General features: G+C 42.7%; 1 protein-coding gene across 2 annotated transcripts in view; it reads right to left on the bottom strand.

Moving 5' to 3' along the window:
• NHERF4 (NHERF family PDZ scaffold protein 4) overlaps positions 1 to 16,495 on the bottom strand; it is a 98,960-nt gene that overhangs the window by 57,739 nt on the left and 24,726 nt on the right. For both annotated transcript variants that reach the window (XM_073656622.1, XM_073656623.1), the window contains exon 4: positions 6,498 to 6,709. In XM_073656622.1, the coding sequence (XP_073512723.1) occupies positions 6,498 to 6,709 (212 nt within the window). The remainder of the gene's footprint in view (positions 1 to 6,497; positions 6,710 to 16,495) is intronic.

Below are 16,495 nucleotides of genomic sequence, written 5' to 3'. Positions count from 1 at the left end.
ACACAACCCTAACCCTAGCACAACCTTAACCCTAACACAACCCTAACCCTAGAGTTTATTTTTTAGGCCTTTTCTCATGCGATATAAATGATTAGACAACTTTATTCTTCGGGTCGGTGCGATTGCAGCGATACCAGAATCATATCGGGTTTTTATGATTGACAACTGTCACACACTAAAAAACCCTTCTTTTTGCAAAGACTAGTTTTGGCATCGCCATATTTTAAGAGCTATAATTATTCCATATTTCGGCCAACAGAGTCATGTGAGGGCTTGTTTTTGTGGGACAAGTTGACGTTTTTATTGGTACCATTTTCAGGCACGTGACAATTTTTGATCGCTTTCTATTCTGATTTTTGGGAGGCAGAACAAACAGAAACCAACAATTCAGGAATTGTTTTTTGTTTTTTTGTAATACTGTTTCGCGTGTGGTAAAATTGATAAGGCAGCTTTATTCTTCGGGTCAGTACATTTACAGCGGTACCACATTTATATTGTTTTTTATGTTTTGGCGCTTTTACACAATGAAATTCATATTATAGAGAAAAAAATTTTTGGTATCGCTTTATTCTGAGAGCTATAACTTTCTTATTTTTGGCTGATGGAGCTGTATGGTGGATTGTTTTTTGCAAGACAAGATGACATTTTCAGTGGTACCATTTTTATTTACATTCGTCTTTTTGATCACATTTTATTCCATTTTTTGTTTGGCTGTATGATGATAAAACATAGTTTTTTGCTTTAGTTTTTTTTTTTTTTTAACCGTGTTCACTAAAGGGGTTAGCTAGTGGGACAGTTTTATAGGTCAGGTCGTTCTGGACGCGGCGATACCAAATATGTGTACCTTTATTGTTTTTTGGGTCTTTTATAATAATATTTATTTATAGGTACAGTATATTTTTATTTTGGGGGGATTTTTTTTTTATTTTTTTTTTATATTTTTACAATTTTTTATTCATTTTTTTCACTTTCTGATACTTTTTCTTACTTTTACACTTTGTCCCACTATGGGACTCTCACTTTTTGCAGGCTGATTGCTTGTATAGCATAGAGATGCAGCAGCATCTCTATGCTATACAGGCTGTCAGCCTGCATGCAGAAGTTACTTTGATCCCACACTGCGCATGATCAAAGTAATTTTCTGCTGCCTGGTGACCCGGATGTCGTCATGACGACATCGGTTCATCATGACAAGTTCCTGGATCCGGCACAGACAGCGAGGGGTGCCGGAGAGGAGGTAAGTAAGTGGTGCTTACCTCCCCTTGCTCTCGGAATGCTGCGATCGACTTTGATCGTAGCATTTCGGGGGTTAATGTTCTGGGAGCGGTACAGGACCGCTCTTTGCACATAGCATCGGGTGTCAACTGTGACAATCAACTGACACCCGGCGGCGATCGCCCCGCACCGCTTGTATGTGGACATGATCCTGTGATGCATAATAGTACATAGCTGGTCCTATAGGCCCAGGCCAGTGCGACGTACTATTGCTGATCACGTAAGAGGTTCATTAAAAGTCGTGTTCTATTTTGTAAATGCTTTAGGAGCTGATTTATATTTTATTAAAAGCTGCGTTTTTCTATAAGCTATACAGTATGGATGGTATTCACAATAACAACTGTTTGGCAGTTGGTTCCTGGTGTGGTGATGTCACAATAACTTTGGTGTGTGTATGTAAATATTGATATAATCTGTGGTTTATTGTGCCAATGTTATTATACGTTTTGTGCACATTTTAGGAAGCAATGTAATACTATTTTGCTATAACAGAGGGAATGTATATGTGTTTGCATTTGTAAGCTGTGTTCTATTATGATACTGCTAAAGTAGTGTGTGTGTATCAATTTAATGGGAAAAAGCTTCAATTAAAAAAAATAAATAAATAACATTTTGCCCAAAGACAATTAAAGACGCCCTCCCATGAAATTTTTTTCATTAAATGTGTGTATATGTGTATGGTGTGTGGAGTGAATGTATTAATATATTCGCCTATCACCACTTTCTCCAGGATCCAACACCGTTCTTCTCATCTTTTCAGTGACGTCACTGCTTCATAGACTCACAGGGTCACACTGCACTCTGCGTGACCCAAAAGTGGCTTTTACAATATAAGTGTATGGAGTGTCAGAATAAGGCGCCATAGACTTACATTGTAAAATACACTTCCGGCTTACGCATTGAGCATAAAGTGAGCCAGAGAGTCTGAAGAGCGGCGCTGGATCCCGGAGAAGGTGGTGGTAGGCGAGTATATTAATACATACACACTACATTACATGTACAAATACACAGATTTAATGAAAAAGATATTCATGGGAGTGCTTCTTAATCAGGTTCCTAATCTCACAACTGTTTAAGAGAACTGACCGTGAAACATGCGTCGTGGTTGGAGTGGTGGTGTGGGTTTTGTGCTGTTTTCCTATGTCTCAGCTTGGTGAGTAATCTATTTTAATTGTATTTATTCATGAATTAACTATTTATAATTGTTATTGTTGCTCTTGCACTTTTTCTGCTTGAACATTATAGTTTATTATTGTGCCAACACCTGTTGGCTGTAATGACATACGTTATTCAATTACACAGAAAAAAAGGAACTGGAGTACAAGTTTGTATGCATGCAAAATAGGAGCATGTTCACACTGGCCATCACACAGACAAAACCCAAGGCAGAAACACAATTAACAAATTGTTCATTTTGATTCTGTCTTGGGTTTTGTCTTTTTTATACATGATTCAATGTTGCGCTTTAGTTTTATTTGGATTTTAAAATATATATTCGATAATTCACTCTTCCTAAACATGTATTTTTACCTTCAGCTTCTTTTGCTTTTAGCAGATTTTAATCATGTCCAATTGTATCTTTGAATTCTATGTATTGATAAAAACCATATCTTTTGCTCATATTTATTTTATGACTGCTCATATTTTTGTGATGCTGCTCTGTTTTGTCAGGTTTATACAACGCAATTAACATCCTATTATTATTATCGACACCTCATATAAAAGTAAGGCTGTGAATACACAGCAAAAAGTCTGTCGCATTTGACAGTGCCAGCATAGTGCAAGACATTTTAAGAAATCTCAAGCACATGCTAGAAAAGATATCAGCAACATCAATTGACAAGATCTGCAGGTCTGAGATTAGCAATTTGCCAATCTTTGTTGCGGATGTTAGTGCAATTTTCACCTCTTGCAATGTGAATGGTGAAATGTGCGGACTAGCTTCCTCATGCCAAGTGGTCCAACAACCCCCCTCCTCTGATTAGCAGTTCACTGTCAATAGACAATGTACATAGAAAGCTGTGGTGTGGGTGGGACAGCTTTCTGAGCTCTGCTACATCTAAAAACTCTGATTGTGTCACAGCCGCTGCACCCAGTAAACTAAGTGAAAGGTCACTGGAATTAGGGTCTCTGACACTACATCATGCTGCTCTCAGATTAGGTAGCAAAAACCTGGTGACAGATTCCCTTTATAACCTGTTTCTACTGTGTGAGCTCACCTAGGTGAGTTACTGACACGATTGTCACTACAATAAGGTACTGCCCTTCATTTCATTTTGAGAATATTCTGATTGGCATACAGAATTAAAGGGGTTGTCCACTACTATGATATACTTAGTACAGGTCAAAAGTATCATATCGGTGGGAGTCTGACACCCGGTATCCCCACTGATCAGCTGTTATCAGCTCAGGCCAGATGTAAGCAAAGTGGAAGAAGGCGAGAGATGGAAACTGTATGTATCGACATGGAGCCAGGAAAAATATATCTTCGTACCATGGTGTCCAGTAAATAAAAAATAAAACTCAGAGTCCAACATAGATGAAACCACATTATGATGAAGACGCCTAGGTAGGCTGAAACGTTTGATATTTGTCATCACCTTTTCAGAAATCCTCTACAAGATATCAACAACAGTGGACTCTTAATTTGTATTTTGACATGGAATAAGGAAGTAAAAACTGCAGGGGACCTGGGGAGAGTCAATACGGCAGCAGCAGGGTAGATGAGATGGCAATTGCATATTTTATTTGTTTAAGTCATTGGTAAAAAAACAAAAAATTACCCGGTTTTGAATTTGAAAGTACATGTGTGTAATGTTATTTTAGGTTGTACTCTGCTGTCATGATGTCACAACAGTTGCCTATAAGCATGTGAGGATCTACGATTTGTCATTGTGTTAATGGTTGAATGCACGGATTTGCCAGCAATTAGAATTTCCAAAATTTCAGTGGATCTGCTCATTAAAAATGCAAGAAATATATAAAACATTAATCTACTAGTTCTTGTTAGTGAGGATAACAAATACAAATGTCATACATCATTAAAGATGTGACAGACAAGCTAATCCCAGTAGAAATGAATGGTGGGTAGAAGCTCATGACAGCTACGGCTTGAAGCTGCCTGTATTCTGCACGCCATACTTGTCCTTTACAGGATTGGATCCTATTTGATGTTATAACAAGGGAGCTTTTAAATATTGATACAAATACCCCAAATTTTGGTAAATAAACAGTGCTTTAAACTTATTTCTTGTAAGAATCATCACTTAGTTACCACAGCCTTGGTAATGGCAAAGATGTCTTCTTATGAAAAAATAAGAATGGATATTTGGGATATACAGTGGGGAAATTAAGTATTTGATACACTGACAATTTTGCAAGTTTTCCCACCTACAAAGAATGGAGAGGTCTGTAATTTTTATCGTAGGTACACTTCAACTGTGAGAGACAGAATCTAAAAATAAAAACCAGAAAATCACATTGTATGATTTTTAAATAATTAAATTGCATTTTATTGCATGAAATAAGTATTTGATCATCTACCAACAAGCAATAATTCTGGCTCTCACAGACCTGTTAGTTTTTCTTTAAGAAGCCCTCCTACTCTGCACTCATTACCTGTATTAAGTGCACCTGTTTGAACTTGTTACTTGTATAAAAGACACCTGTGCACACACTCAATCAATCACACTCCAACCTCTCCACCATGGCCAAGACCAAAGAGCTGTCTAAGGACACCAGGGACAAAGTTGTAGACCTGCACAATTCTGGGATGGGCTACAGAACAATAGGCAAGTAGCTTGGCACAATTATTAGAAAATGGAAGAAACTCTACTTTCCTCTGTCTGGGGCAACATGCAAGATCTCGCCTCATGGGGGAAGGATTATTCCGAGAAACGTCGAGAATCAGCCCAGAGGGCCTGGGCAATGACCTGAAGAGAGCAGGTACCACAGTCTCAAACATTACCATTAGTAACACACTACACCTTCATGGATTAAAATCCTCCAGGGCCAAGCAAGGACCCTCTGCTCAAGCCAGCACATGTCCAGGATCATTTTAAGTTCGCCAATGACCATCTGGATGATCCATTGGAGGCATGGGAGAAGGTCATGTGGTCAAATGAGACCAAAATAGAACTTTTTGGTATCGGCTCCACTCGCCGTGTTTGGAGAAAGAAGGATGAGTACAACACCAAGAACACCATCCCAACCGTGTAGCATGGTGGGGGAAACATCATACTTTGGGGGCGCTTTTCTGCAAAGGGGACAGGATGATTGCACTGTATTGAAAGGAGGAATGATGGGGTCATGTATCGGGAGATTTTGGCCAACAACCTTCTTCCCTCAAGAAAAGCATTGAAGATGGGTCATGGCTGTGTCTTCCAGCATGACAATGACCCGAAACACACAGCCAGGGCAACTAAGGAGTGGCTCAGTAATAAGCATTTCAAGGTCCTAGAGTGGCCTAGCCAGTCTCCAGATCTGAACCTAAGAGAAAATCTTTGGAGGGAACTGAAAATCAATGTCGTCCAGAGACAGCCCTACGACCTGAAAGATCTGGAAAAGATCTGTATGGAGGAGTGGGCCAAAATCCCTGCTGCAGTGTGTGCAAACCTAGTCAAGAACTACAGAAAATGTCTGACCTCTGTAATTGCAAACAAAGGTTTTTGTACCAAATATTAAGTTCTGTTTTTCTATTGTATCAAACACTTATTTCATGCAATAAAATGTAAATTAGCTATGTAAAAATCATACAACGCGATTTTCTGGATTATTTTTTTTAAGATTCTGTCTCTCACAGTTGAAGTGTACCTACAATAAAAATTACAGACCTCTCCATTCCTTGTAGGTAGGAAAATTTGCTAAAGTGGCAGTGTATCAAATACTTATTTTCCCCACTGTATCTTTACATTACAATGCACAAATGCTGTTTTGGGATCTCAGAAGGGTTGATAAAATCTGATAGATATAGGTGTTACTCTACTTTCTTATAAATATACTGTAAATGACTGTTGAAAAAACTAAATATATTCTGTAGGACAATAAAACTAATACAGATATGTGTATGCCATTACTAAAGCAAAGTTAGGTCCCACTGGGGTAAAAATAAATATCACTTCTATAAAATGATACACCTTCATTCATTCATTCATTCATTCATACTGTATACACATAAATTATATACATTGAATGCTGATCTGGAAATAGAATCATGATCTCACCCTAATGTGCACTTGTTCATGCACATATTCCCCATTGATCTGCAGCACTTGATCTCCATCTTTAAGTCCTGCGAGATGAGCTGGTCCTCCAGGTACAACTTGACGGATAACATGGCCATCTCGTTCTATCTCCATGCGCAAATGGAATCCAAAAGTGCCGCTGACATCTTTTCTCAGCACACATACTCGAGCTGCCGGCTCAGGGTTGGTGCCTTGAAAGAAAGAATAATTCAAATTTAAGGATTTGAGGTTTAAAAAGAAAATTAAAGGGAATTTGCCAGTAGGATCAACCCCCCTAAGCCAATACATATATGTAGGGCCGTATCTTGCACTCATGCTGCCCTAGGTGCTTTAATGTAATTATATTCACTAGGCATAAAAATATTAACCTGGTTAGGAGTATGTTGTCGGAGACTCCACATATGATCCCCCTAATTATGAAGGATAGTATAAAATACACTCCAACAATATTGAGCCAACATATAACACTCAATCTGGATTACTGGATTATATAGTAAAAAAATATAATTTTTATTGACATAAAATCTAGTAAAAAGAATGAAAACAAAAAATATCAAAAGAGGTTTGCCAAAAACATTAAAAAAATAATCCAAGGATTTGCAGCATGATAATAGACATTACATATATGAATAAACAGGTCAAAAAGTCACAAATAAAACAAAAATCACAGACATTAAGTAATCATGCAGTCAATAACAATTGGATTTTTTTATAATATAATACAGTACTCCAGGTTGTGTGTTATATGTTGGCCCTAGGCACTTAAAGTGGTCAACCCTCTACTGATACGTCAGACCATGCGTATATGCACACTACGTCTACTTCAAATTTCTGCTCTGACACCTTATGACAAAAACGCTAAATAATTGATAGAAAAAATAAATATATGCACTGCAGTGTAAAAACGACTTGCTGAGCATAAGTTCAGTCTTTTGAGCTGCTTCAGGTTTTAAAAGACCCAAAGAAGTTAACAGAAATAAATCAGCTCCTTATCTTTAGTAGTTCATTTGTATTGTCCCCTCCACATGTACATGTACAGTGCCTACAAGTAGTATTCAACCCCCTGCAGATTTAGCTGGTTGACACATGCGGAATTAACTTGACATTGTGACATTTGTACTGTAGATCAGCCTGGAAGTGGGAAATGCACTGCAGCAAATATTGTTTGTTTTTTTTTTTTAAAAACGTTAAAAGTTAATTCAGAGTGTCATTTATTATTCAACCCCTCAAACCACAAGAATTCTGTTTGGTCCCCCTAAAGTATTAAGAAGTAGTTCAGGCACCAAGAATAATGAGCTTCACATGTGTGGATTAAAGATCTCTTTTGCCAGCCTTTTCTGACTATTTAAGACCCTCCCCAAACTTGTGAACAGCACTCAGACATGGTCAACATGGGAAAGACAAAGGAGCATTCCAAGGCCATCAGAGACAAGATCGTGGAGGGTCACAAGGCTGGCAAGGGGTACAAAACCCTTTCCAAGGAGTTGGGCCTACCTGTCTCCACTGTTGGGAGCATCATCCGTAAGTGGAAGGCTTATGGAACTACTGTTAGCCTTCCACGGCCAGGACAGCCTTTGAAAGTGTCCTCCCGTGCCGAGGCCAGGCTTGTCCGAAGAGTCAAGGCTAACCCAAGGACAACAAGGAAGGAGCTCCGGGAAGATCTCATGGCAGTGGGGACATTGGTTTCAGTCAATACCATAAGTAACGTACTCCACCGCAATGGTCTCCGTTCCAGACGAGCCCGTAAGGTACCTTTACTTTCAAAGCGTCATGTCAAGGCTCGTCTACAGTTTGCTCATGATCACTTGGAGGACTCTGAGACAGACTGGTTCAAGGTTCTATGGTCTGATGAGACCAAGATTGAGATCTTTGGTGCCAACCACACACGTGACGTTTGGAGACTGGATGGCACTGCATACGACCCTAAGAATACCATCCCTACAGTCAAGCATGGTGGTGGCAGCATCATGCTGTGGGGCTGTTTCTCTGCCAAGGGGCCTGGCCATCTGGTCCGCATCCATGGGAAGATGGATAGCACGGCCTACCTGGAGATTTTGGCCAAGAACCTCCGCTCCTCCATCAAGGATCTTAAGATGGGTCGTAATTTCATCTTCCAACAAGACAACGACCCAAAGCACACAGCCAAGAAAACCAAGGCCTGGTTCAAGAGGGAAAAAGTCAAGGTGTTGGAGTGGCCTAGTCAGTCTCCTGATCTTAACCCAATTGAAAACTTGTGGAAGGAGCTCAAGAATAAAGTCCACATGAGACACCCAAAGAACCTAGATAACTTGGAGAAGATCTGCATGGAGGAGTGGGCCAAGATAACTCCACAGACCTGTGCCGGCCTGATCAGGTCTTATAAAAGACGATTATTAGCTGTAATTGCAAACAAGGGTTATTCCACAAAATATTAAACATAGGGGTTGAATAATAATTGACCCACACTTTTATGTTTAAAATTTAATAAAATTCAACTGAGCAACATAACTTTTTGGTTTGTAAGATTTATGCTTCTGTTCATAAAACCTACTCTCGTTTGCAGTTTGAAGGCTCTAACTTATTTGCATCTTATCAAACCAGCTAAATCTGCAGGGGGTTGAATACTACTTGTAGGCACTGTATGAGTAAGTTACATCCATCTGGGTTGATTGAATTTCTTGAGTGTTCATTGGATAATTTGAATTTAAATATTCAGAATCCTGAAGAAGGAGTTGGAGAATCGTGCATAGGATTTGGTGACCATGAATTAAGCTATGAGGCATTTATTCTTTATTGTTGTCTTTGTATAGGATTTAAGGGTATGTATCTCTTGTGCAAATGTACCTTTAGGATTGAAATTGGTTTTGATGAATAAGCACTACCACTTTACCAACTGATTAATGGACATTATATGCCTATACTATGTACATTACTGTTTCATACATAGACACAATTTTTTTTATCAGATTATTATATAATAACAAACTTTTCTCTGGACTTGATCACTCTATAAATGCTGCTTTGAGTCCTGAATTAAATATACATCTTCAGTTCCTGAGTGTGTCTGATCCTAGGTCTTCTTGTGTTCCCTGCTTTGAATATATGGCTGCTATCCTTGTCCTTGCTGTTTCATGTGCCAACAGGCTAGTCTTGCCCGCTGTGCCATTGCCAACAGTCAGTGTTGGTATCCCTGACCTGAGGTTTAGAAAATCCACCTCACTACATGAGCACATAATAATAAAAAAAGCATGTGCAATGTTTAGCTACTCTTTAAAAAGGAGATCTATCAGAAGTTAAAAAGTGGCCATTTTCTGTTCTTACTGTATTCCTAATGCACCCCTGAAAATTCCATTTTTAAGTAAATCGGCAATATTTTTGGAGCAGTGGCTTTCTCCTTGCAATTTTCCTATGCGCACAATTGTTATTCAGTGTCCTACTGATAGTGGAGAATAGCTAATGTAGTAGAGGCCTTTAGCTGTTTAAAAGTTACTCCGAGTTCTTTGACCTTGCAGACTATTATAGCTTTGCACTTGGTTTGCTGATTCACCACTCCTGGGGAGGCTAATAATGGTCTTTAATTACTTCCATTTGCACACAATCTGTCTGACTATGATTTGTGAAGTCCAAATGGTTTTGTAACCTTTTCCAACAACTGAGATCCTAAGAAATTATCTTTGTTTGCGCCATGATAGACTTCCACAAGCATGTGTTGTGAATATCACACGTTGGTACATCCCTGTACTATGAATAAAACAGGCCGCCCACTCAACAATGATTGACATCCCATTGACTGAAAACAAAAGAAATTATCTTCTAATTCTTAAGTTTCACATACTTTTGCCACTCACAGACATGTGATAGTGCATAACTTCCACAATAACAAAAAAATTACACAGCCAAATATTTTTGTTTCATTTGTTTGATTTAGTTCTATTTTTCTAATTTGACTTTTGTGAAAATCTTATGTACTTCTAAGTCAAAATTTTCCAGAAATATAGAATATTCTGAAGGTAGCAAAATGTTTCTAGCATCGTTGTTCTGTTTGTCTGCCAAAACTGGCAGCTGCCTCTTCCCAATCACCAAGCACATAAACAAGTAACTTACTGTACATATATCTGCTATGCCTGGGGTGAAATCTTAACTAGTCCTCTACTGCCATAGTAAGCTTTTAACTTAGACAACCGAAGAAATTAAAAATTAATGAAGGTCAATCTAGTGATCTGTATTGTTATACCCAGAAAAGAACTTTTAATATTAAGACATCCAATATGTTTTCCATCCATTACATTTGGAAATTTGATCACATTAAAGTCAATGTGAATAATTAAGATTTTGTTTCAACTTGTTGAAAAATGGATCCATCATTGATCCATCAGAAACTGAACCCTGGATACACATGGGGGTAGTGCTTAAAACACTGTCTAAACATTTGCATGCAGTCAAGAATAAGTAAAAAGAATACAATCTGGTTGAGGAGCGTAGTTGTGAACTAATACAGCCTATGCAACTCTACCAAAGTAGCCGAGGACGATCATTGTAATAAAATCACAGCACAATGTTACATGTAGTTGAGTATCACAACTAGTGCATGGTGTATGGTACATGATATTATTGATTTTCCACTAGGTCTGCTGTAGTGTTACTAAACATGCAATGGAAGATCTGATTTATATGAAACTTCCAAGTTCCTGCATTTAAAGCAGAATTCAACCTTGCCTCTTCAGAGAAAAGGAGGACTTGAACTCTATAGCGCCACCTATTGGAAGCAGCAATCCTACAACTATAGATAACTAGTGACAAAGACACGGGTACAAGTTCACTGTGGACGGCTGTGCTCACATAATGCAGAGAGGCGAACCAGTACACTTCTAGTACAAAACTAATATTATTGAAAACAGTACGATCTATTTACATAGAGCTGCAAATTCACCCAAAATTTGTCTATGACAGAAGGGAAAGTGAAGCTTACTGGACTACTGCCACCTACATGATCTTCTTTTCTGCCTTCCACGAAACTCCTATACATTTGTATTTGAGATTTGGTAATGTTTCTAAAACCTGAGGGGTATTCAAAAAAGTCAGAGAGCTGGAGCCCCCATTATAGGGTCACATCCAATATTTATTTACATATAACATATGATTTTGAGTGAGCTCATTGCCAAATGGTCAAACCTCAAGAGTACAAGACATTCTGTCTCTCTAGGCTCTTAAGATGTATCCATAGTATTTGAAAAGTTAATTGATTCACTTGAAGAATAATTTGTAGAATTTACTAAATGATCTATCTCTGGTTAAATAATGACTAGCTATTGAGCCCGTTCTACGCCCGGGTGGCGAGCATTTTTATTGGTATATGGTCTCCCATGCTGGTATGTGCTGCCCCCATCCTGGTATTTGTGCTGCCCCCATCCTGGTATTTGTGCTCCCCAATCCTGTTCCTCCATCCTGTTATGTGCTGCCCTCATCCCTATCCTGGTATGCATGGTACCCCTCATCCCTATTCTGGTATGCATGGCACCCCTCACCACTAATCGTGGTATGCATGGCACCCCTCACCTGCAATCATGGTATGAATGGCACCCTTCATCATCCACAATCCTGGTATGCATGGCACCCCTCATCCCCAATCCTGGATTGCATGGCACCCCTCATCCCCAATCCTGGTATGCATGGCACCCCTCACCCCCAATCCTGGTATGCACGGCACCCCTCACCCCCAATCCTGGTATGCACGGCACCCCTCACCCCCAATCCTGTATGCATGGCACCCCTCACCCCCAATCCTGGAATGCATGGCACCCTTCATCCCCAATCCAGGTATGCATGGCACCCCTCATCCCCAATCCTGGCATGCATGGCACCCCTCATCCTGGTATGCATGGCTCCCTCATACACAATCCTGGTATGCATGGTACCCCATCCCTTATCCCTATCCTGGTATGTATGGTACCCCTCATCCTGGTATGCATGGTACCCCTCATCCCTATCCTGGTATGCATGGCACCCCATCCCTCATCCTGATATACATGGTACCCCTCATCCCTATCCTGGTATACATGGCCCCTCATCCGAATCCTGGTATGCATGGCCCCCCCAGATCCCTATCCTGGTATGCATGGTACCCCTCATCCTCAATCCTGGTATGCATGGCTCCCCTCATCCCCAATCCTGGTATGCATGGCACCCCTCATCTCCAATACTGGTATTCATGGTACCTCTTATCCCCAATCCTGGTATGCATGGCACACCTCATCCCCAATCCTGGTTTGCATTGCACCCCTCATCCCTAATCCTGGTATGCATGGCACCCCATCTCTCATCCTGGTATGCATGGCTCCCTCATCCCAAATTTGATATACATGGCACCCCTCATCCCAATCCTCGTATGTATGGCACCCCTCATCCACAAATCCTGGTATGTATGGTACTCAATTCCTCATCCTGGTATGCATGGCTTCCTCATCCCCAATCCTGGTATGTATGGTACCCCTCATCCTGGTATGCATGGCACCCCATCCCTCATCCTGGTATGCATGGTACGGTACCCCACATCCCTATTTTGGTATATATGGTACCCCTCATCCTGGTATACATGGTACCCCTCATCCGTATCCTGGTATGCATGGCACCCCTCACCACTAATCCTGGTATGCATGGCACCCCTCACCCCCAATCCTGGTATGCATGGCACCCCTCATCCCCAATCCTGGTATGCATGGCACCCCTCATCCACAATCCTGGTATGCATGGCACCCCTCACCCCCAAACCTGGAATGCATGGCACCCTTCATCCCCAATCCTGGTATGCATGGTACCCCTCATCCCTATCCTGGTATGCATGGCACCCCATCCCTCATCCTAATATACATGGTACCCCTCATCCCTATCCTGGTATACATGGCCCCTCATCCGAATCCTGGTATGCATGGCCCCCCCAGATCCCTATCCTGGTATGCATGGTACCCCTCATCCACATTCCTGGTATGCATGGCTCCCCTCATCCCCAATCCTGGTATGCATGGCACCCCTCATCTCCAATACTGGTATGCATGGCACCCCTTATCCCCAATCCTGGTATGCATGGCACACCTCATCCCCAATCCTGGTTTGCATGGCACCCCTCATCCCTAATCCTGGTATGCATGGCACCCCATCTCTCATCCTGGTATGCATGGCTCCCTCATCCCAAATTTGATATACATGGCACCCCTCATCCCAATCCTGGTATGTATGGCACCCCTCATCCACCAATCCTGGTATGTATGGTACCCAATTCCTCATCCTGGTATGTATGGCTTCCTCATCCCCAATCCTGGTATGTATGGTACCCCTCATCCTGGTATGCATGGCACCCCATCCCTCATCCTGGTATGCATGGTACCCCACATCCCTATTTTGGTATATATGGTACCCCTCATCCTGGTATACATGGTACCCCTCATCCGTATCCTGGTATGCATGGCACCCCTCACCACTAATCCTGGTATGCATGGCACCCCTCACCCCCAATCCTGGTATGCATGGCACCCCTCACCCCCAATCCTGGTATGCATGGCACCCCTCATCCCCAATCCTGGTATGCATGGCACCCCTCTTCCACAATCCTGGTATGCACGGCACCCCTCACCCCCAATCCTGTATGGATGGCACCCCTCACCCCCAATCCTGGAATGCATGGCACCCTTCATCCCCAATCCTGGTATGCATGGTACCCCTCATCCCTATCCTGGTATGCATGGCACCCCATCCCTCATCCTGATATACATGGTACCCCTCATCCCTATCCTGGTATACATGGCCCCTCATCCGAATCCTGGTATGCATGGCCCCCCAGATCCCTATCCTGGTATGCATGGTACCCCTCATCCCCAATCCTGGTATGCATGGCTCCCCTCATCCCCAATCCTGGTATGCATGGCACCCCTCATCTCCAATACTGGTATGCATGGCACCCCTTATCCCCAACCCTTGTATGCATGGCACACCTCATCCCCAATCCTGGTTTGCATGGCACCCCTCATCCCTAATCCTGGTATGCATGGCACCCCATCTCTCATCCTGGTATGCATGGCTCCCTCATCCCAAATTTGATATACATGGCACCCCTCATCCCAATCCTGGTATGTATGGCACCCCTCATCCACCAATCCTGGTATGTATGGTACCCAATTCCTCATCCTGGTATGCATGGCTTCCTCATCCCCAATCCTGGTATGTATGGTACCCCTCATCCTGGTATGCATGGCACCCCATTCTTCATCCTGGTATGCATGGTACCCCACATTCCTATTTTGGTATATATGGTACCCCTCATCCTGGTATACATGGTACCCCTCATCCGTATCCTGGTATGCATGGCACCCCTCACCACTAATCCTGGTATGCATGGCACCCCTCACCCCCAATCCTGGTATGCATGGCACCCCTCATCCCCAATCCTGGTATGCATGGCACCCCTCATCCACAATCCTGGTATGCACGGCACCCCTCACCCCCAATCCTGTATGGATGGCACCCCTCACCCCCAATCCTGGAATGCATGGCACCCTTCATCCCCAATCCTGGTATGCATGGCACCCCTCACCCCCAATCCTGGAATGCATGGCACCCCTCATCCCCAATCCTGGAATGCATGGCACCCCTCATTCTGGTATGCATGGCTCCCTCATACACAATCCTAGTGTGCATTGTACCCCATCCCTTATCCCTATCCTGGTATGCATGGTACCCCTCATCCCTATCCTGGTATGCATGGCACCCCATCCCTCATCATGATATACATGGTACCCCTCATCCCTATCCTGGTATACATGGCCCCTCATCCGAATCCTGGTATGCATGGCCCTCCTAGATCCCTATCCTGGTATGCATGGTACCCCTCATCCCCAATCCTGGTATCCATGGCACCCCTCATCCCCAATCCTAGTATGCATGGCACCCCTCATCCCCAATCCTGGTATGCATGGCACCCCTCATCCCCAATCCTGGTATGCATGGCACCTCTCATCCCCAATCCTAGTATGCATGGCACCCCTTATCCCCAATCCTGGTATGCATGGCACTCCTCATCCCCAATCCTAGTTTGCATGGCACCCCTCACCCCTAATCCTGGTATGCATGGCACCCCATCTCTCATCTTGGTATGCATGGCTCCCTCATCCCAAATTTGATATACATGGCACCCCTCATCTCAATCCTGGTATGTATGGCACCCCTCATCCCCCAATCCTGGAATGTATGGTACCCAATCCCTCATCCTGGTATGCATGGCTTCCTCATCTCCAATCCTGGTATGCATGATACCCCTCATCCCCAATCCTGGTATGCATGGCACTCCTCATCCCTATCCTGATATGTATGGTACCCCTCATCCTGGTATGCATGGCACCCCATCCCTCATCCTGGTATGCATGGTACCCTGCATCCCTATTCTGGTATGTATGGTACCCCTCATCCTGGTATACATGGCACCCCTCATCCCAATCCTGGTATGTACGGCCTCCTCATCCTTCAATCCTGGTATGCATTGTACCCCGCATTCCTTTCCTGGTATGCATGGTACCCCCATCCCTATTCTGGTATGCATGGTACCCCTCATCCTGGTTATGCATGGCACCCCATCCCTCATCCTGGTATGCAAGGCACCCCATCTCTCATCCAGGTATGCATGGTACCCCACATCCCTATTCTGGTATGTATGGTACCCCTCACCCCCCAATCCTGGTATGCATGGTACCCCTCATCCCCCAATCCTGGTATGCATGGCCCCCTCCCCCCCAATCCTGGTATGCATGGTCCCCTCACCCCTCAATACTGGTATGTATGGTACCCCTCATCCCCCAATCCATATATATATGGTACCCCTCATCCCCCAATCCTTATATGTATGGTACCCCTCATCCCCCAATCCTGATATGTATGGTACCCCTCATCCCCCAATTCTGGTATGTGTGGCCCCCTTATCTCCCAATCCTGGAATGTATGGTACATCTCATCCC

This window comes from Phyllobates terribilis, unplaced genomic scaffold, assembly GCF_046119375.1.
Source record: "Phyllobates terribilis strain yellow unplaced genomic scaffold, ASM4611937v1 Scaffold_12__6_contigs__length_324123572, whole genome shotgun sequence".
Lineage (NCBI taxonomy): Eukaryota > Metazoa > Chordata > Amphibia > Anura > Dendrobatidae > Phyllobates > Phyllobates terribilis.
This window is presented reverse-complemented; position numbering and strand designations above follow the sequence as displayed.